The sequence below is a fragment of the Phaethon lepturus genome, unplaced genomic scaffold (genome assembly GCF_000687285.1).
Source record: "Phaethon lepturus isolate BGI_N335 unplaced genomic scaffold, ASM68728v1 scaffold12075, whole genome shotgun sequence".
NCBI lineage: Eukaryota > Metazoa > Chordata > Aves > Phaethontiformes > Phaethontidae > Phaethon > Phaethon lepturus.
In genome coordinates, this window is record NW_010538403.1 from 72,048 (window position 1) to 93,954 (window position 21,907).

Consider the following 21,907-nt stretch of genomic DNA (forward strand, 5'->3'; position numbering starts at 1 on the left):
ATGCAAGAAAAGAACATTCTGGATTAATCTTTGGAGTAAGAATACTTTGGTGAAGAATATTTACCTTAATTATGCAAGAGAAAAAGGACTGATCTGGTAAGGCCAGGACTTGCGGCACAACAGCAAAACCCACAAGAGGCACATTGTTCTCTAGATCTGTTTCCTAAAGGAAGAGTAATAGTCCAAGGGCTTTTGTCTGCCCATTCATAACACTCTTACTCAAATGCATCTGATTTCAGTATCTATCTTTGTCACACGATTATTTGGTAAATACAAGGAAAGCTTAGTAAGGATCACTTTGAAATTTTCTAATATTACAGTTTCTGGCATGCAATCCTCCCACTGATCTAAAGCAGAGACCTAAAAGCAAAAGTTCAACTTCTGAATAACCAAAACCCATAAACAGAAGATTTATGTTGAAAGATTTTTTAATATATGAAGTCAGCGTGTTTCTCATGCTTTTTCACGCATATCTAAGACCCGAGTTGAAAGTATAAGGTGTGTTAAAGATTTCTAGACACAGACTGATAAGACATTCAAAGCTTTACTGTCCCGTTTGAAAAGAAAACCTCACTAGTTTTCCCAGGCTGAAAATCAGAAATATGTTTGAAGGGAAAATGAGATGAAGTAAAAGGCAAAGACTCTCTGTGCAATGCATCACTGTTACAGGGGTTCAGCAAGACTAGTATTTTCCTGGCTGGATTATGTAGCAGTCTGTACCGTGATTCCTTGGTTAGTAGTAGACTAGCGATGAGCATTTAACTGATACAGTCAACTAGGAGCCCAGTGCCAGGACTTCACTCATGTAACTACAATTTTCTTTCAATTCCAGACTGTCCTTGGAAGTTCTAAAAGTCTATTTCACAATACACATCCTCCCAAAGTGCTTCAAAGTTGTCTATAAATTAAAAAACCCCCAAAACAGTATAGTGGATGATCGAATGTCTTCCTCAGCTTCTAAAAAGTTACACACTATCTTGCTGGATACTCAATTTCAACAACTTTAAGATAGCATACTATCTCATTTCATTACAGAAAACCCTGCTGCAAATAAAACTCTGAACAGGATTTCAAGTTGCCCGAGTCCTAACTCCAAGAAGTAGCGAAGACAGATAAATGTGCGTCAAAGGCTGACAAGACAGATTGTCAACCTGAAGTAAAAAAGAGCAAGGACGACTGCAGCAGCACTGTGATGGAAACCAGTGTGTTATGAATCATGGGCTGGATATTCTTGTCCTGTGATGATAAAAATATGTATTCCTTCTGCACCAACAATTAAGCTATCTCAAGCCTCCCCTACTGTAAAATAACATGGGACACATTTTGAATGAAAACTACCAAAGCTGCATCTAGTGTGATCATGAGGCAATTCTCCCGTGCTGAAGGTAGTCTGAGTTTGCCCTTCTGGTTACACTTTCTATTCTGCAATAGCAACAAAAAATGCAATTTTCAACTAAGCTCAGTTATCTTAAATGAAAACGTATTTTATGATGGTCAGAGGAACTGTCATTAGGATCACTTGAACAAATAGACCTGTTGTATCTTTACAACACTCAGTACACACAACTACAAATAAAAGGACAATTATTTATAATAGAAATTTAGAAAATTCTGATTTTCTTCAACAAGAAGGAAAAATTAAGCCTCTGCTTCTTAGTGATGTTAATTTTTGTTTTGCTATTATTTTACAATACTGATCCAGTCAGTGGACACTGGAATTCTTTTCAGTTTGAGAACTAAGTACGAAAGTGTCTTCTGACAGCAAAAACAGTCCAAGGTGGATTGCAAAGCCCCCATTTGCTAGAACATGATGATGACAAAAACATTTTCAACATAAAGACTGAAAAGGAAATAAATGAGAATGATTTTTAATAAAAGGCTTACTAGGAAAAACAAAAGTTGGACATGCTCATTAACACAGTCTTAAAGGAGGGGTTCTTACCTAAAACAGTGAGCTCCGCAACTTCACTTTCACGTTCTCCAACCATATTTGTTCCAACACAAACATATTTGCCAGCATCATTCTTTCTTGTGTATGTGATCATAAGCTTTCCTCCTCTGATCTAGGACAAATCAAGAATAATAAAAAATACTTTAATATGAACTAATGACTTCATAATATTTATTAACTTGAAGAAGGTTTCATTACAGATAATGAAAAAAACCAAGCTGTCAGTGATTTTCCAAATCATAAAAAAAAAAAAAAAAATTACTATTAACCTAGCTTCCTCCTCTTCTGCAAAAAGCTTGCCTCTTAGTTTTACATCACTATTTTAAAATCACTCAGATTTGAATCCCTATTACTCTTTTCTTCATTCTGCATAATGGGAACCTGGCTGTTCAACAGCCTGTTTAATGCTTGTTGGACAGAAAGACTACAATTCCTTCCTATGTCTGCAGTTTGGTATGATCAGGTGGAGAGTAAAAATCAGCACTACACATAAATCCCATTTTCACATCAAGTGCTGCAATTACTTTTTCTTGACAACAAATACACATACGTTATTCTACCATTGGCCATGCTTGTTATTATTCATGAATTTTGTGTTTGTTTTGGTTTTCATTTCTAAAGGAAGTGAAGAAAATTTTTCATTCTTTAGTTCTTCACCTTTAAATAAGTAATTTTAAAGGGTGATAAGCAGCTGGGCAGAAGCAATTAAATCCTTACTGGGAAATGAATAACATTCTTCTCTTAATTCTGAATTCAATTTTCGGAAGATAATGGAATTCCAATAACCCCAAAATTGGAAAACATACTTCCCCATTGTGATTCCAAATCTTACTATTTTATTTAAAAATCTATATTGAATGCACATGAAAATATCTCATCTCCCTTTAAAAGTATTTATTCTCCCATTTGATTGACAAAACGGTTGTGATATGTAAATACAATTATTTGTTAAATCCAGTGCATTCAATACTGACATACATGAAAAGTATATATTTCTGTGTATACATCTGGTTATACAAATACCCCCAAATACACGTTCAACCAAGATGGTTGAACAAGTTTCAAAGTTCATCAAAATGCAGCAAAATTTATGTAGGCAACTATGTACCATGTTTATACCATGTAATATACAAAAAAGTTACTTAATTACATTAATTAGTTTTAAGTGAACATATGCTTATGAGTCCAATCACATGAAAACCCCTGCAGTTCAAGGCATGGGTGGAAGTAAACAATAAATAAAAGCAACATATGAAGCTACATGAAAGGCTCTAATGTGGTCAGTGACAAGGATGAGAGTGTTCTCAATATGAGGTATTTTAACTCAACTTGCCTGCAGCTAGAAATCTATCCCTGAAAATTTGACATCTTGAGCAGCGTTGGGCTCTTATTATCATTGTAAGATGTACGCACACAAAGCTGACAGTCGGTTATTGAGATAAATGAACATGCACATGTAACGTAGATAGTGTTGCATACAAATTTCATTCTGTTGCCTTTGGCGCTCGTTGTTTGAGAACAGAAAAGATACGTCCTTTATCATCCAGAAATCTAGTAATGCTCAAATTTCAATGGGAATTTGAGGCATGAAGAACGAAAAAATAGAGGTGACCTGCAAATACACATTTTTCAAGAATCTGTGTGCATTTTTAGATGGTGACTGCCTGAAATGGTTAGGTATGAGAAATGAAAGTAACATATAGCTAAAAGTCTATCTGTATTTATTCCTTTTTACATCTCCCTAAATCACAGAAAGCTATTTATTTCCTATTAATCTCAGCAAAGGATTTTAAAAACCGATTTTAGAAAGATTTCTACATGTATTTTAGGGTATTTCAGTATCCAGATATATAAGCAGAAATATATACTTTTAATGTATATAAACATTGAATGCACTGGATTTAACAAAGAATTGTATTTACATGTCACAAGAATTTGTCAACTCAGATGATGATTTCAAACCCATATAAATGGAAAGCAGTGATTCTTATACATGACTTAAGAGCTTAAGTCCTACTGACATTCAGTAGCACTTGTGCTCCTCTGTGATTTTGGCACTTAAGAAAATTCCATTCAAATTCATTACAATATGACACAACTGTGTATTTTGCACAAAATGTAACCTCCAGCAAGAACTATCCTAGGAGTTTCCTTCATGAATCACTACAAGACTCTTTTCAAAGCATAGATTGAGGGATGCATTAAAGCAGAAACGTTTGAACAACTAAAAAAATCATTGAAAGCTGCTTTTTTTCCAAGTTATTTGAGATTTACATAAGGAAGGAGAGGCAGAGGAAACATTCTCTCGTGGACGTTGAGGCAAACTTCCAAAGATGTGACATGCCTGCTGAAGGAAGCTGTGCTTCCAAGATGGAATTCTGAATGTATTTGGTTTATTTTTCCTAGGGGTTGTCCTCTGTTGATCTTTTTTGTTTGTTTGTTTGTTTTCCTTAAAACAGAAGCAGGGTTTAGAACTGTAGCTACAATGATGGCTATGCCACATTAAATCGTGATGTATTACACAGTTACAATAAAATATACCACAAGTGCACGTGGAATTACATATATCTGTAACTAGAGCATTCACAGATGGTTAGAAGAAAGCATACTTCTGCTGTTGGGTAGTTTTTCCATCAAATTTTAACAGTTTGGTACCCACCATCTCAGTGAGACTGATCAAGCCCTTCTATTTATTAACAAGATATTGCAAATCAAATCTGTAGCTACGACACATTTACGTTCTTTATGTGCAATGTTTGCCACATTTTCTCTCAAAGGAAATGCTAGAAATACCTATGGGCTATAGACCAATGCCTTTATCTAACAAAGTACACAATGAAACACATGCATATGAATGTTTGTAGGAACACATAAATAATCACTGCTACACTTCTTTGTCTCACTAAGTTCATATCCAGTAATCCAGTACTGCAGTTCATATCCAGTATTTAATGCAGTAAAGAGCCAGATCACCTTTGGGGGCAGTATCTGAAATCATGCAAATTAGAACTAGTCATAGTCTGTGGAAACTTAGAGAAGAAACGTAGAGCTTTGGCTCTTCTCATATTCGTGCCCCTTCCCCAGAATACCCCAGCTGGACTTTATAGTAGCAAATGATATAAGGGTTTGGAAAAGTGACAGGCAGGGTAACATTTAATCTCAAACCTCCAGAAGAGCTGTTACCATACTGAACACAAAAAGAAGTCCTTTCTTCCTCGTAAACGAGATATACCAAACAGTTTTATTACACTATTCTGGTAGATACTGCATATCATGGGAAAAGAATTGCTTTGCTAACTGCCAAAGCTTTAAGACCAGTTCTGAAAAGATGGAAGTAAGTATCGTGTTTCATTTATACAGAAATGATGCCAAGGCACTTTTTGGCTTTTCATGCCTCTTCAGGATTTTGTTCTGTTCTGTGCCTACCAGCAAATTTATCAGAGCTGTGCAAGTAGAGAATACGAGAATAGCACCGAATACTGATGAGAGGAAAAATTGTGATCAGCGGTTCACAGATGATCTTCAGTTGCCTGTAACACGTACGGAATGTTTTATGTACGTTAAGAGAATATATGATAGCACAGTGACTTACAAAGACTTATCGAAAGCTATTTTCTATGACCTGCCTGCCTGACCATATTTTGCTCTTCTTGAGTAAACTGTTCATTCAAGCAAGTCCTCTTCATTTATTTCTTTAAAGAATAGTTGGAGATGTTCATACAGAAAACTCTAGGCACCCACAGAGTTAACTAGGCCCAGAATTGTAAATTATGGCCACCCAGCAGCAAAAAATCATACACAAATAATGAATCAACTTGGTCAGCCAATAAATCAAATCCATAAAAACTTACCCAAGGGTTCTACAACATACCACCAAGCATTCAGTATATCCGTACGTGTATATATATACTAAGACCATATTTTATATACCTATGAGTGTTGTGTGTGCATGTGTAAATTTATGTATGTATAAACCCATACCCATCTGTCTGTGTTAAGAAATATTTTTATATATGTGGGTGATTCATTTACTCTTCACAGAAATGTGCTATGAAATACGAGAAAGAATGAAGCCACGAGAGAAATGCTTGGGAAGTCCAAATATAAAGGTGACTAGCATTTTTTTAATTTTCTTTCAGCTCCTACTTTCATTCTGTTTAATAAATGAAATCTGCACTGTTGCAAAATAATTCAAAAGCAAACTTAAATCCCTAAGAAAATGAAATTTAGACTGCAGAATGAAATACCTCTGTTTGTGATATTACATACGCAGAAACCCCAGAGAGTACTCAAGTTTACTCTAACGAACTTGATTAAAAAAGAGTGTAAGTGAATATCGATCTTACATTTTACTTAAAAATGTGTATCTTGTTCCAAGCCTTGTGAATCCCACGTGTTCTTCCCTACCTATTTTATCACGCTTAAATATCAGACACTAGACATCAAAACATGTTTGCAATAAGTCTTCAACAATTATTAAAATTTGTTCTTGTTCAACTTCAAAATTCAGACAAAGGAATCTGTCCCAGTTTTGGTTCCATTCTCTGGGACCCCAGGAAGGTATGTGCTGCCACCTCCAGATCAAACACACAAAAAATTATATTTGAAAGGAGTTTAAAATATCCTTTCAAGTGGTCTTCCCGTGCATGACAAAGTGCAAGTCAATTGTTCCCCCTATCATACAGGCCAACAAAATAGTCTTGCAATGATGACAGACCTGAAGGTAGAGTCTGTAAAGGATGGTCCAAAATGCATGGGAAAAAAGCTTTACTTAAAAAGAAAGAGCATTTAAGGTAGATAAAATGACAGTAGATTCAAGCTGCTGCTTCTAGGACCCCTGCCAATCTGGTCAGGACACATCAGAGTCGGAATCAGATTCAAGTCTGCTCATGAGACTGCCTTCCCCTCTTTGATGGCCTCATTATTAATGGCTGTATCTACAAGAAGATGGATATCTACGAAGGCTTAAGGGTTATCTGTGTCCTGAATTGTTTGGTGACTTCAGAGGCAGCTGAGGGTTATTCAGCCCTTGGCATTATCACAAGACACCAAATATCAGGATTAGTATATGTGTTCGATATTTCACCCAACTAACAAGATTGTGGACAGAGGCAAGATACATGCAGCATGTCATAAATCAGCAACTTTTTTTGTTTTGCAAGAAAAATCTATACCTCAGCAAATACAATTTTCAGAAGTTTAAAACTATAACAATCCCAAACTTACTTTCTACAAACATTTGGCTTTTGTTAATCACAAAGGAAGATTTAATTCAAAATAGGCTGTATTGCTCACATTAATCAGAACTTATTTCTCAACAGACAGCTACGTTTATAGGAAAATATTTGAATCAGTAAAATACTTTCCTGAAACGTTTTCACAGCTACAGTACAAAACAATTACTATGTAATACTTCCTTTCTTATTATAACCCAAGATTAAAATCCTACAACAACAAAAGCTTGTTACAACTACTTTTATGGCCACAAATCTATCCTACCAAGATCTTAAAAAAAAAAAAAAAAAAAAAAAAAAAAAAGGCAAGCAAACACTTGCCTCGGAAACTGTTTTCACAATGCTGTTCACTGAATACAGAAAACACATTAAACAACTCATAGACAACACATAAGCACATCCTATGGGTCAGTAAAAAATATATGGAACTCACCAATCTCTCTGCAACACCCAAACCAAGCCCTACTGAGCCCAACATGGGAACAACATGTATGTAATAACTATGTTATTTCTGCAAAACTGTAAATTTAACCTCATGCACGGATCTCCCCTGGATGCACTGGTGTGTATGTAGCTTTCACTGCAATCAGTGATTGAAATCAGAAATAAAAGTGAACTTGAACTGAACTCAGTGTCTGGTATGTCTTCATTTCTCTCCCCTTAAGCAAGTCAGATGATTTTAAGTATCTGTTACATGGAAACTTTCTTTTAAGCATCACCACCACTGTGTTATTTACACTCCTCCAAGGATAAAATCCCAGACCCGCCGGGGTTAATTTGCCACACAAAACCCCTCAGTTTTTAATTATGTTACCTAAAGTATCACAAATGTAATATGGAAGAATAATCGTAACAAACCACAAATTTTCAAACGGTATAAAAAATTCCTACGTGGTAACCATAAAAGCAACAACACAGCCCAATCTACAGAGGAATTTCGCAGCCTATCTCCCACTGAGAGTGCCTACACTGCCAAAGACAGATGCAAGACCTGTCTGCGGGGCTGTGTCAAAAAGTCATCTAGAGTGAAGCCTAGGACGGTTTCAGACCAGCTCTCCAGGGACTACAAGGGCCCATTTACATGGGCCAGACCAGACTCTGCAGTGACTTGGCACGCTATGCCTAAACCCTGCAGACAGCCCTGGGGGGCTGGAGTACCACCACCACACCATTTCAGAGGAGTATGGACTCCGATGCTGATTTCAAGGGGATTTAAGTTCCTGTCTGTCATAGTAGGTATTGACCAACATTGTCTTTTCTAAGCCTGGAGTTAATGTTGGGAGGACAATGAAATGGATTTAAGACAAGTCGATATCATGGGGTGTGTTTCCTCAACAGGAAATTTCCTACTTTCCCCTAAGGAAAGAGGAATTGTGCAGAGCGTGAGTCTCCAACAGCAGAATTCTAACTTTCAACTTAGAAGCTGAGGTAGATAAAACTTTGCTAAGACTTGTAATCTGAGGAAAGACATTTCTCAGAGTGCAGATCTCTCATAGCCACTGTGTCAAAATACAGGATTTTTCAAGGTACTGATATAGGGTCTTCTAAAGGGAACTTCTGATGGGACTCAAATTATCAAGAGCTTTGAAGTAGACATTCACAGGTCATCTTCTAAAATGAACTCCCACAATAAATTGAAGCCTTTAGCAAAACCAAGGGTCTCCTAGATTTATAAGTACAATTGTGGAACAACAACATCAAAAACATCACAGTCTGAGAAAACAGAAATAAAAAAAAATTATTCAAAATTTTTCTCTTGGCATAGGTCTGTGCAGCACGTCATTATTTTCAGCTTTGGCTTCAGTCATTCGGTGGCCTTCTGAGCTGCAGCAGATTTGGCTCAGACTCCCACTTGCCTTGAGAGGAGGGCACATCCCCTTTGAGACTGGTTGTCCATTGCTGGCTCCTTGCGGAAGGGGATGGGAATTATAGGCTCCTGGACCCTTTCCGTGACTGCTGCACTTCCTGCACTCGACTGACTGTGAAAGCTTTCCTCCCTAGAGCTGGCACAGAAGCTTCCCAAGGGAAGAAGGAATTTCTGTCTTCCTCTGGGGGTAAACCTGAGCCCTGGTATAGAATACAAACTGAGAACCAACCTAAGCAAATAAAATTTGTCACAGGTGGCAAAAATGAGTGGATTCTTCCCTACATTTCCAAGTTGGTATTTTGACAGTTTTAAGTTTTGAGACAGATTTGACTTCTTATTCTAAACATTTTCTTTCAAAACTTTATAATTAAGTTTACTTCCAAAGAAGTGTTGGCCCTACCAACTAAACACTACAAATACACAAATATTTTGCAAAACGTAACTTTAAAAAAACTATGAAATGTTTTCTAACATAACTAAAAAACTACCGATTCTCTGACTTTTGACCAAGATGACATGTCATGGAAATGAGACCACACTTCAAAAAAAGTATATAAACCTGGGTTAAGTTTCTATTGCATTTATCTGTGACTGAGCCTAAGCTTAGCAGAACTCTAACTTTTATACTATGACTATATTGGACATACAAAGTTGTGAAAACAGTAAAACTTTCACATCATTTGTGTAACGATGTCAAAAAAAGGAACACATGGACCACACTGTTCATTTTTCATGAACATTCAAACACAAAAATCATATATTAATCTGCCACATTTCACTCTTCCATCAGTGATCACTGCAGCTCTTGTGACTGCAGCACATGCAGATCATATATCACAGGCTTCCTTGCATTTTTTGTGGTCTGCACACAAGTTTTGAGCTACAGGACTGAGGTAAAAACCTGCAGTTACAGGTAACCACAAGCAAATCTGACTGTAACTTTCATTTTTTTTTGGAGGAACAATGAAAAGCCACTGGGCTAGACATTACATCTACAGATAAGGTCCCTGCTTGGAAGATGCTAAAATTTAAACTTACAAAGAATAAGGAGGAGAATGTATGCACAGAGAGATAAAGATCAAATTGTCCAATTTCCCCTGCCCACACACCAGCCCTGCGTCATTATTTTCTTTTTTGTGCTCAACTGTAGATCCTCCAGACAGACTCAACAGGCAGCGGGTGACCTGCAGATCTCAGTCCATTCACAAATGTTCAGCCCTCTGTTGCCACAGGGGACTATACAATCTAAGCTGATCTTTAGCAATGGACAGTGAAGCCAGGAGCTACTTGGAGTCTGTGTTACTCTTAAAATAAGCCAGCAGAGGTTGCAATCAAGCAGAGCAAAGCATATGCTGTTGCCATTCTCTATTCATACTGGGATCATTGCTTCCTGGTGCTCACACGTTTCCCATCACCATCCTTTAACTACGATACCCTCTGGGAGTTGTTGTTCGTGGGCTACTGCCAGGCTCGCCATCGATAAATACGGCTCCAGAGTTCTGCTCTTCCCACTCAGCCCTTGCCTTTGGAGCAGCGAGCCGCATGTTGCTCAGAGTGCAAATGGAAGTGGTCAGAGTGTGAATAGCCAAGGAGAATGAAGAGACTGAAGCCTGAAGAATGGTGCCTCTCCCCTTGCCTCCTCTGCTCGCGGTTGGGGGCTGCCCGAGCTATTCAGGGGGGTCTGGAGCCCTGCTGGGATAATTGTTTCCTTTGCAGCAGTTTCTTCCTGGACCTCTCAGCTGCCACAGTAGGTTTCAACTCCTGGTCCAATTTTTGTTGTTGTTAAAAGAGTATTGTAAACTGCATCAATGGAAAACGTAGAGAAAAAAAAAAGCGGCTGGAAGAGGGGAGAAACTATCGTGGACGCTGGAAATATCAGCTGCTCAGCTTTTTCCATTTGTATTTATTTACAAAGCAAACTACAACCTAGCTGGCCAAGTTCTCCATGGAAATCTGCGTCTCCTGTTCATAGCAGTTTGCTATTGGTGGAATGGGCTTGTAAAAATGGCAGAGAAATTGAAATTACTTATCCTTTTCATTTTCCGAGTTTTTCTTGTGGTTGCGTGCATGCCTTTTTTAAAACTAATACTCTCCAAAAATAAATAAGCAGCTTTGACATCTTCTCTGAGCAGTGTAAAAACACATAATGAACAGGAAGGGGTCTTTACATACAAGAAAAAGCGTTACCTGATCAGATTTCAGTTCCTTTGGTATGAATTACCTTTTTTATGGCAGCGACAGGAAGTTAAAAACTCTGCAATTGCATTCCCACAGTAAACTCTTCTCCCTAAAAACATGGTAACGGCCACACTATGCTTCTAAAACAGATACAAACCCAAATGTTCAGTCTGAAGTAAACACTTAACTTTGAAAGACATTACTTTTCCTTTGCCAGCTACTTAGCGTGTCAAACTGAAAAAAGATACACCTTTGTATTTAAAGACTCATCTACCTAACAACCTGGCCAAATTTTTAAAGAGCAGATGGCACAAATTAGGAGTCCTTGGCCACTGGATAAGGTAAGTAGTCAACACTTCTGGCTATCAGATGGGCATATTGACATGTCCAGCTAGTCTACTTTATAATTCCACTTTCAAAATCTGGTCCTGAATGCAGATCACCAAAAGGTGCTGCCTGTAGCCCTTGGCATGCAATGCACTCAGTGCCCTCCTGACCGATAAGGGACCGTTTACAAACAGGACAAGTAAGAGCTGCCCTCAGCTGGAGCCCCACCAAGGTCTGAACTCACCACTCCTGATACACCCTACAACTCCAATCAGTGCCCCAAATACATAAAAATATTTATAGCAAAGGTATTTATGACTGGCATTTCTCTGTGTTATTCCCACTACCGCAAATTCTTCCTTTGCTAACTTCTGTCCCATACTGACACACCTCAAGGAAAGGTAAGGAAAAAGATGCAAAAACACACACTAAAGAATGGTGGGAAGAGTTGACGTATGTGAAGAGGCAAGAAAGACAATATTTAAAGGACTGTCGTGATAGCATCTATGCAAACAAAAGACCTTATCATTAAGCTTCCTTAGTCTTCTTGCCTCCTTTTCCAAGGCAAACAAACATTAACAGTATCAGCCACTATTGCAATATATAAACAAATTTCACATCAGTACCCTGACGCTTGCATAAAGCTATAACCTTATAGAAAATTTTGTTAACAGTAAAATTTACCCTCGTATATCTTAAAGGACAGGTTTGCTCCAACACAGATCCCCTGGTTTCGCTTATTTATGTCTAGAAAAGGTAAAGAAATGATACTTGCTACCCTTGCAAATTAATTTTTAATGGAACACTAGTAATGTGGTTTTCAAACGCTGAATAGAGAAAACATTCAGAAATTAAAGGAAGAGGTTCTACAAACCCTCAAGTATGATAAGCATAAAAACACAGTCAGCTGAATTAAGACTTCATCATTGTACTTGGCATTATACTATTATGCATTGTAATTCATGCACTGCATACAGACTTTTTCTAAGACAGCCATATTGTTGACTTTTTTGAAGAAAAAAGAAAGGCAAATTCTACTGAAAATGGAAGTCAGTCATACCTTCAGGTAGTTCAATGCGTTACTACACATTTGACAAAAGTGCCATACAAACTTAAAGTTTTGTCCTTTGATGAGACCCACTTTAGGTGGATTGCAATGAAATGCTACAATTTTTCCCCAGTCCTAAAGTTTGGCAAGAAATGTTTTGTTAAATATAATGTTTCTATTCTGTATATATGTTTCTAATATATTTCAGAAAAATGCTTAAATATTCTTAAATTTCTGAATACACAAATTCTGGCAAATCCTATTAGATTCAAACTTTTGCTCAAGACCTGTAAGAATGAAGGCATAAATGCTTCATGCATAAGTACTATAGATATTATTACTGACACTTTCAAACATCAATGCAAGGAACAATCTGATATGCAGGCCATTCCATGCATAAGAATATTAAAATATTATATTTGCTGTATTTCGAGTTGCCTTTAATAACGTGTTAGATTTTGATCTAGGCTCATTCTGCTCACACAGCAAGCTAATTTAGTAGCGTGATTGTCTGGAAATATACCACAAAGGTAGGAGCTTATGATCCTAATGGTAACTTTTCAACAAATGCTTAGGAGAAATTCACCTTGAAGCAGAGGACTAGGACTGGGCCTCTGCTGAGGGTGATGTATTTGTAGCCCAAAGCAGCAACTCTGTTCCTGAGACATAAGAGGAGGCAAAAACCAAAGCGGGAAGAGGGATTTAATGAGATGCACACTTCCTTGAGGAGTGCAGGACCAGAAGCTCATTAAGAGAGGATCTGGAAGAAGGCACAGATATGGGATTCCATCGGTAAGAAATTTCAGATGCTTAAATTAGTCAGCTAGGCACATAGATATTAAAGTGCTTTGAAGTGTTTCTTTTTCTGTATGATCATGTGGTTAAACAGCACTTTTCCTTTTCAGAAAGCTCTTTTGTGGCATTGTCAACTCCTGTTCAAACACTTCCACAAGGAAAACACATGGGATCACACCTAACTGGAGTTACCGTAGCTGTTACAATGACTATTCTAAGTTTCCAGACAAGGCTAAGAGAAGGAAAATGACATTAATCTAACTGAAAGGAGGAAGTGATTTAAGACTTGTTACTTAAAAGATTGCGTTCAAAGAGTTTACAGAGAGGACAGAAAAGGACACAATACTGTCCCATTAATATCTCAACTCTCTCAACTGAATGTAAAGAGGATACAGAATAATTTGCATATAGTCTGAATGCTGCAGATAGATACCTGGGTGTAATGCCTGTAGACCTATTTTAGAGACTGCATTTTGTAGAAAGTAAGGAGGAAAGAATACGAAGGCAAAACCTAGTAAACTATGTGCTGCTGGGCTTAAAAGTAATCTCCGCTAGCACTAACAAAAATTGCATTGGCATTCTCCACTGTACCTGAATAAACAGGTCATCTTTACCTTACAAAACTTTTCAATAGTAGCTAGCGTCAATTCTCCGATGAGAATATGCATAAATCACTTGAAACAATGTAGGAGGGAGAATAAAACTGAGTTTGGTCTCTATCCCTTTTATTATTTCACGAGCACAAAACTGATGGCCGTAACAGTACCCAGGAATAGATCTGGCCAATCAAATGGCATATGTGTTTTATCAGAGAACAGCCTTGACAAAAAGATGTACTTTGCTAAGACCACATTTATAGGGCACAATGTATTAAAATAATGAATTTTAATACATATTCAGAAAATCTGTGTCAACAAACTTCTTTTATAAGAGAGTTCCCTTGGCTAGATAGCAGTTCCACAGTCAAGAACAGTAGTTGCAAATATAATTTTCTGGGTTAGCAAATCAAACCCCATTTTAGTTATAGCCAGGTAATTATCCAACATGGTACCTTGGTAAGACAACTCCAAATAAACAAAGTGTTCTTAACCTGTCAGTGGCTAGAATTTATCCCACAAAGCCAATACTTAGTGATGTCCTTTTGTCTGTCACCACACACTTTTTTGCACTGTGTAGCTCGGTAGCACTGTAAGCAACAGTTCAGGTATGAATCTGCCCATTTTCAAATTTAAAAAGAAAATGTTTCTTCATCTTTTTATTTTTTCTTATTGACATATAGGTGTTATTTTAATAATTGAGGAAAAACAGAGATAAAGCTGTAAGTTTAAAAATTTCACATCTATTTTAACACCAAAATAGGAAGAATTATAATTCATTCTCAAAAATCACCAAAACACATTCCTATGCAACAGCAGTGAGAGACTGAGGCTTCTGTTTAAGTTGTCTGAAACAGTGTGGGTTGATAAAGGCTCCAAATGAACAGGTATCCTGAACGTCACAAGCTGTAATGACGTGTTAACCTTGGTGACAGTCAGAACAGAAGGGTCAATGGTTCAGCTGGCATCCCTGGAGAGGGTCCTTCAAGGTGAATTTGAGACTCATTGACAGGGCAGCACAGTAAAACTGACACTGCAGTCTAAGAAACGTGTATGTTACAAAGATGAAGAACTGCCTTTTTTTTTTAACTTTATATTCATAGTAGTAGAAGAAATGGCCTTTGTTAAGATGGTTAACGTGGGGAGAACACAGTTCTCCATCAGCTAAAATTGTAATAGCAAATATTTTCAAAGGTTACCTTATATTTTTGAATCTGAAATAATTAGCACAGCAGGCTTGCAGGTTTATTTGCTCTGGTTACTCCAGCTACTCTTCATTTTGCCAATTTTAAAAGCTGTTTCTCTACGTCCTACTTAAAATATGCAGATTGTTAAAATTAAGATTGCTTCTCCTACTGAAAAAACTATTACAACTACCTGCATTTGTTAGCTTCAAGAATAACAGATACAATAGATGACCTTTTATACCACCAAAGCCTTTGATTTTGGATTACAGAAGTACAGTAACAGCTGTCACCTCCAGTTGGGTAATTCCTGATATTTAAGAATGACAAATGCAAAAGACACCAGCAAGACATTAAAACATGGAAATTTTCTTAGCAGAAAGTCTCATTAGGACAAAAACGAGGATGAATATGAAGTATGTTCATAAAACTCCAGTTGGCAAAAGGAAAGTAGCTTAATGACAAACAAGCCAGTAACAGTAAAAAGTGAAGCAGTAGCAACAACAGCAACAAAAAAGATGAAGAATGTGAACTCATTTAGCACTTCAAAAAGGAGTTGCTCCCTTGCCATAGATTATACTATATACTTTGTTGGAAAGGGTGAAATATTAGTCTCAGTGAAGACAATGGTAATACTCACACTGACTTCAGTGATGCCAGAACTTCACACAGAGAGTTCAGGATGTGTGCAAAGTGTATTTTCATGAAACATACTTACCATAGTCATTGTGAATGCAAATTTCCTAGGAGTTATAATCATGCAAAGTATCTACTATAAAGATATTCCTAGTTTATTAATAAACTTTTGAGATTCTTGAATACAAGGGACAATAATTTCAAAACCACTTTGACACTTCATCATATAACTTGAATGCAAAAGAGATGTTTTCTTTAAAATAAAAGAAAATCTCACAATATTTGTAGCTGGGCTAGACCTTGCAAGTATTACACAATCACAAACACCTAGAGTGGAGCATGGCCTGAGTATGTAAACGAGAATATTACTCTGCTGTTTTGTCTACAAAAAAGAGCCTATTCATGATTTAGGAGGTAATAAACTTTGCACTTTGTCGAAGTGACACAACATAGCTTTGTTGCAAGTGTCAGGCAGCTTTACACGTATGAATGAATTCAGTTCCACGACTCATGAGATGCTGAATAAGAAGTACTGAACAATGTCAAGGCTTGCCCAAAATCACACAGGAAGATTGCAGCAGCCCAGCAATCTGCTTTGCTTAGCTTGCAGACTTTCTACCTCAAGGCAATCTTTCCTTTACTGTATAATAATTTTCTCTATAGGAAAATGTTTTGCAGCTCACTTTTAAAAATCTTGCTGCAATAACCGTGTATCTCATGGTAAAAACAGCTCATCTTTAATTCTATTCAGCGTACAGGTCTGCCAGAGAGCAGAACCACTCATTCCTGGAATACCTACCATGAGCCATAAAATAACTTCAGTCAGAAACCTGCAGCTTCTGTGGTAACATTTGATCCTGAACAAGCAATTTTTTTCCTACTTGATTTGCCTCAGGTCTTACTCCAAGAGAAATGTTCAAACTGAACACCAGAGTTCAAAGTAGTCCTAAGAGACAAATGATTTCAGATGAATGGGAAGAGCAAGTTCTTCAGAGTCTGACATGTGGACCATGATGCAGGGAAGCCCAAGCCATCACGTCAACATTTTCTCTTTTAAAAGCTTGGCATTCTGAATGGCATAGCCACTTGGAAAAGCAGTGATGCAAAATACACAAACTTACAGTTAAGAGATCTTGTGTCATTATCATTTTGTTCAATGAACCCAACTTCACATTTTGTGAGGGAAGGCAAAGTTACTTAAGCATACGTGTCTATGGCTAGCTTCAATATTAAATATATTCCATGTAGCACTAAAAATATTTCAAAATATAGATCAGGAGAGCATTTCACTTTCTCAAGTTTTACTTTTTTAAACAGCAGAGTTTTCCCTGGAAGGATTGTGGGGTTTATTCTCTCTTAAAAGTATAGGGGGAAAAACTTACTCACTTTTCCCCCTCTTATCTCTGTGTAATTTATTCTCCCTCATGCAGCCATAATCAGAAGGCTCAGCAGAGGCGAGTAGACAACTGACAACAGCAGCAAAGAGAGAAGCAAAAGCAAAGCGGTTGAGTTAGAAGAAAATGAGTATAATTAAATCCAAGTATAACTAACCACCCACACTTCCATGCTAAATAAAAGAACAATCTTTATGTGACCATGTGCCAAACAGATTCTTGTCAGATAACGATTTTTCAGGAGGAAAAAAAAAGATCAATTAACTGCTCAATGCAGCATGAGTATTAGCAAGAATTGTCCTACAGCTAAATAAGGAATGAAAGTAGCTTTTTTTTCTTTCTCTTTTAAGGAGGGCAACCATAAGAAAGCAGACTCAGTCCTGCATAATTTTACACAGGAGTCTGGAATAACACCCTGTAATGTGTATGTTAGTCCCACACTACTGCACGTGGTGAATATCCGAACTTGGCAGTAAGTAATTGTGAGTATATTATTACCTGGAGAGAGAGAAGTACTCTGTTGGGTTGAGGAAACCCAAGAACTGAAAAATTATTATTTTTGAAGTGCTGTGATTTGGACTAGACTTTTCATATAACCAGAAGCATCACAGGAAACTCAGTAAGGCAAAACTATCCAAACAAAATGAAATAAGCAAAAATGAAGTTGACAGAACTTTCAAAAAGTAGACCAAAAAATCAAAGCAAACCAAACAAGAAGCTCTAATAACTTACATCTGTTCAAGGCTCCAAAAATGGGCACTGCTCTGCTCTACTATTTTTATTCTACATTTTTCTTTTGATTATGAGAACATAATATGTGCAAACTCAGCACATAGATTGTTGAGGTTTTATTAAACATGCTTTTAGAGTTAGTGTCATTTTTACTTTACAAAACTAATTCCTAAAAAAAGCATGATACACAATAAAGTCTCAGTTAGCAGTTATCCGATATTTAGATTTTAAGTGACAACATGTGGCTGCTGCAGTGTGCAAGCGACTAGGAATATCAAAAATGTCAAGAACAATCAAATTTATAAGGTCTACTAGAGCCTTTCAAGAACAAAAATGTATTTTCCCCCCACCCCCAAATGGAGAGGGTTTCAGTGTTTGGAAAACAGTGAACCCAGTGAGGAGCTGGGTTGCTTCCCTTCGCTGACACAGACTTGCCACAAATAATACACTGATTTCTGTAGGATATTTGTGCGTTAAAAGGTTTTTTATGCTTTAGTAATGGAAATATCTCTGTGTAAGAGTATAAAGTAAATGTAAATACAGTAAAAAATAAAGTCAAAGGCTCACAGGTCCACAAGTCTGCATGAAAGAACCTTGGAAGGCAGAAAATTTCTAGTGCTTTTTTGTACATTTGATCTGTATCCAATGGGCCAAACTCTGCTCTGAACATGTTTTCTGCCTGTAAAAGATGTGCATGCTTCCCCATGTGACCCCTAATGATAAGTGTGTCAGATTCATAGAAGGTTTTAAAAGTCTGATTCTTCAAGTACTGCTTTGTTTCTCATTGTTATTGCTCATGATGAGGAATCAGAGAAGGCACACGGCACAGCAGTCCCGAAGGGGCTGGGGAGAACGGTGTCTCCAGAAATGGATTTTTAACTTAGAGGACGATGTCCACACTCTACATGTAGGATTTCCATACAGCTGATAGACGGAAGGGAGCAGAAGAATTAACTTTCTGAACTAAATCTTCATCTTTATTGTGCATAACATAAGCAAAGGCTCCTTTCCTGACTGCTTAAAAAAACTAACCAAACAAAAATATTTCTTTTTCATTAAGGGAATAAAATGAATGAAGCAATAATTTCCCTCCCACATCCTTTCTTCATCTCCCTCACCCATCCCAAAAAAACCCCAACAACTAGACTGTCAGCCAAACAAAACAAAGAATTTACTTTCTCAGCATAATAAATCACCTTTGCTCCTAACCATTCAAATCATAAAGTCCTACATGCTCTGGATAGCTCACGTAACCTAGTCTGAGATAATAACCACCTGGTTTTTTATTATTTTTTAAGGAGAAGCTTCCCAGACTCTATTTCTATAATTTCAGATGGTCCCAGAGGTTCAAAACTCTCAATAAGCCATTTTAACATGAAAATCCTGATAGTCTAACGTCTAGGCCTGTGGAAGTCTCAAAACTTGGATATCTAACATATACTCTATTTGCTGCAGGCATTTATTTTGTTTTACTATCTAGGTCATCAGTTCATGACTGGGGACAAAAGAAATCCGTGGAGAATTTTGACTCAATGAGGAGTTTTCAAATTCCTTTAACTCTGCAGAGTATCTGCAAAAGAACTTAATTCTTCTTCACTTTTACTTTTAAATTTAAAAGTAGAAATCAGTGTAAAATAAAGTTGAGCATAGAAAAATACATACCTAGTTCACATTAAAGGAGTACTTTTCACTACCACTGTGTGAAACAGTACTGAGAAACCATAGTTATGCATGTCTAATGCCTGACATTTTAAGTGGTGAGAAGACAAAATAGCAGACGCAATGTGCACCACTGATGCAAAGGAACATTTTTGAAAGTTGTGAGAAAAAACAGAAGGAACAGATACTCTTAGCTATAGGGACAATATGATCAGCAATAACTTGGTTTAAAATGTCAGCAGTTAAGTGATCATAACAAGCCTTTTGATGTAACACTGAATTATGATGAGTTTTGTTTTGGTTAGTTTGAACACAGTCCATAAATCTCAAACTCACACAGTAGGCTACAGTATTACCAGGCATGTCCCTGGGAACACAGGAGGTCAGTTTGGTCCTAAATGCAAAATCTAGTCTCTGTGATAGCCAGCACAAGCGTACAGAACCTGGTGTCCTCCCCAGTCCACAGATGTTTGACGCTGGGCCACCCTTTTGCCCTGCGTCATGATGCTCCTTCCCTTTCCACTAATTCCACAGACCAATATCATCCCTTGGAGATGTCCAGTGAAAAGACATCACATCAAGTGTGAACCAATGCATGGGTTACGCTGTCCTACACTTTATCCAGCAACCTTGCATAGAAGATTCAGGGTTAATAATGAGCCATTTAAACCAATTAGAAACAATGTCAGGCATTGCGCATAACTCAAACACTTTAGACTAACAGGCTTTTTCCTCACCATTTTCTTTGCAGCAAACACACTAATGGAGAAAGCATCTTGTCCCCAAAAGAAGTATTCGGGACAGTTGACTGTAAGAGCTATAGAGAAGGAAGGGAACATCCAGACCGGCTTTTTCAGGCCATTTGCTTTGGCTTGACACGTGGAGACTTCAAGCCAACACAAGTTCGTTTTGCCTTCACCCTCAGAGCAACAGAAGCTGTGTGGCCATATTAGTACAATACCGTGCCGGAGTGATCTAGCCTGTCTCTCAGCAGGGCTTATTAGCTCAGGCTCGGCGCCACATTAACTGCTGCCATATGGCTTCTGGTTGATTCAAAGAGCAAACTGAATGAGCTCACATCTGCCTGAAAAAGTCTGCATAGCTATACTCTTTAAAATGGCAAACCTGCAAAAAGCTGCGAGGAGCGAATCTTGTAATAGGTTAGGATTTTCAATCCACGTTTACACCAGTGCTTGTAGAAATACAAGCTGACACTATTAACAGCTGCGGTCAGGGTTGGAAACGACTCGTGGATGTGTTAGAGATGAAAAGTTTTGTCTCAAAGAGCTGAGTCTAAAAAATTATGTATGGTAAGACTCCAAATAGGATGGAAGACGAGAAAGAGGAAAATGACTAAAAAAATAAAAGTATGTCCAATATTTTCTGTTTTTTCTGTTAGCCCAGGCTATCAGTCAGATATTTTACAGCCTTCCAAGATGAGCAGGGTCGTCTGTAGAAGAAGGTAATGTTTTTTAGGGCTCAGCCAAAACCCCCACAAACAATGTACAAAAAGATGCAACAAATGCTAATCAAAAATTAACGTACCACTGAAAAGAGCTCAGATATGCCTGTGAGAATAAAACACATGACATGGGAAGTAGCAGTGTAGCAGAAGATACCCTGAGAACTTTTTGTCTTAACACAGAAAGAGTGGTTGTGCAGATGTGGAAACTTGAGGGATTTAAACAGCAGGGGAAAAGGCAGGCATGCAGAGAGAACTGAGGAGGAAGATGGGAAAGGTGCCCTGATGATAATGCAGGAGACAAAAGAAGCACATGCCATGGTCAGAACAGAAAACAAGGAAAGCTATCCAAATTTTGAATGATTTGTGGAATCTGGAGAGCAGAGAGACTCCAGCAGGAGCAACAGGGACCCTGAAAGAGAGCTTTAAGTGTGAACCCAGAAAAACAATGTCACATTTTGGAAAAACTAAGCGCAAGAAACAGCAGGATTTAGAGCTATTCTCACTATCCTCTGGGACAGCCGTATGGTTCCAAATTATTTTTCACAATCTTTTACATTTTTTTCCCCTTGGGGTGCCAAGTTAACTCACAGCAGCTCCAGTTGTGTTGCCAGAGGAAGCAATATTAATAGTGGAAGAAATATAAATCATTCACAAAAACTACCCTTGATCCTCGATGAGGCCATCATTGTAGGCATCAGCGGATGAAGGAAAAAGAGAGGTAGAGCGGGAAGCCAGCCCTCTCAGGGAGTAAGAAAAAGAGACAAAATGAAGAAAAAGGACTGGGAAGAAAGGAAATTGCTGGGTGCCAACAAATACATATTGGGACTCAGAAGAAAAAATA

At 37.6% G+C, this 21,907-nt stretch overlaps 1 protein-coding gene across 1 annotated transcript in view; it reads right to left on the reverse strand.

The window, feature by feature from the left end:
- Window positions 1–21,907, reverse strand: part of ROBO1 (roundabout, axon guidance receptor, homolog 1 (Drosophila)) — a gene marked incomplete at both ends in the record, with an annotated part of 99,831 nt that overhangs the window by 71,134 nt on the left and 6,790 nt on the right. The window contains one exon of the mRNA XM_010286794.1: window positions 1,943–2,063. Within this exon, the coding sequence (XP_010285096.1) occupies window positions 1,943–2,063 (121 nt within the window). The remainder of the gene's footprint in view (window positions 1–1,942; window positions 2,064–21,907) is intronic.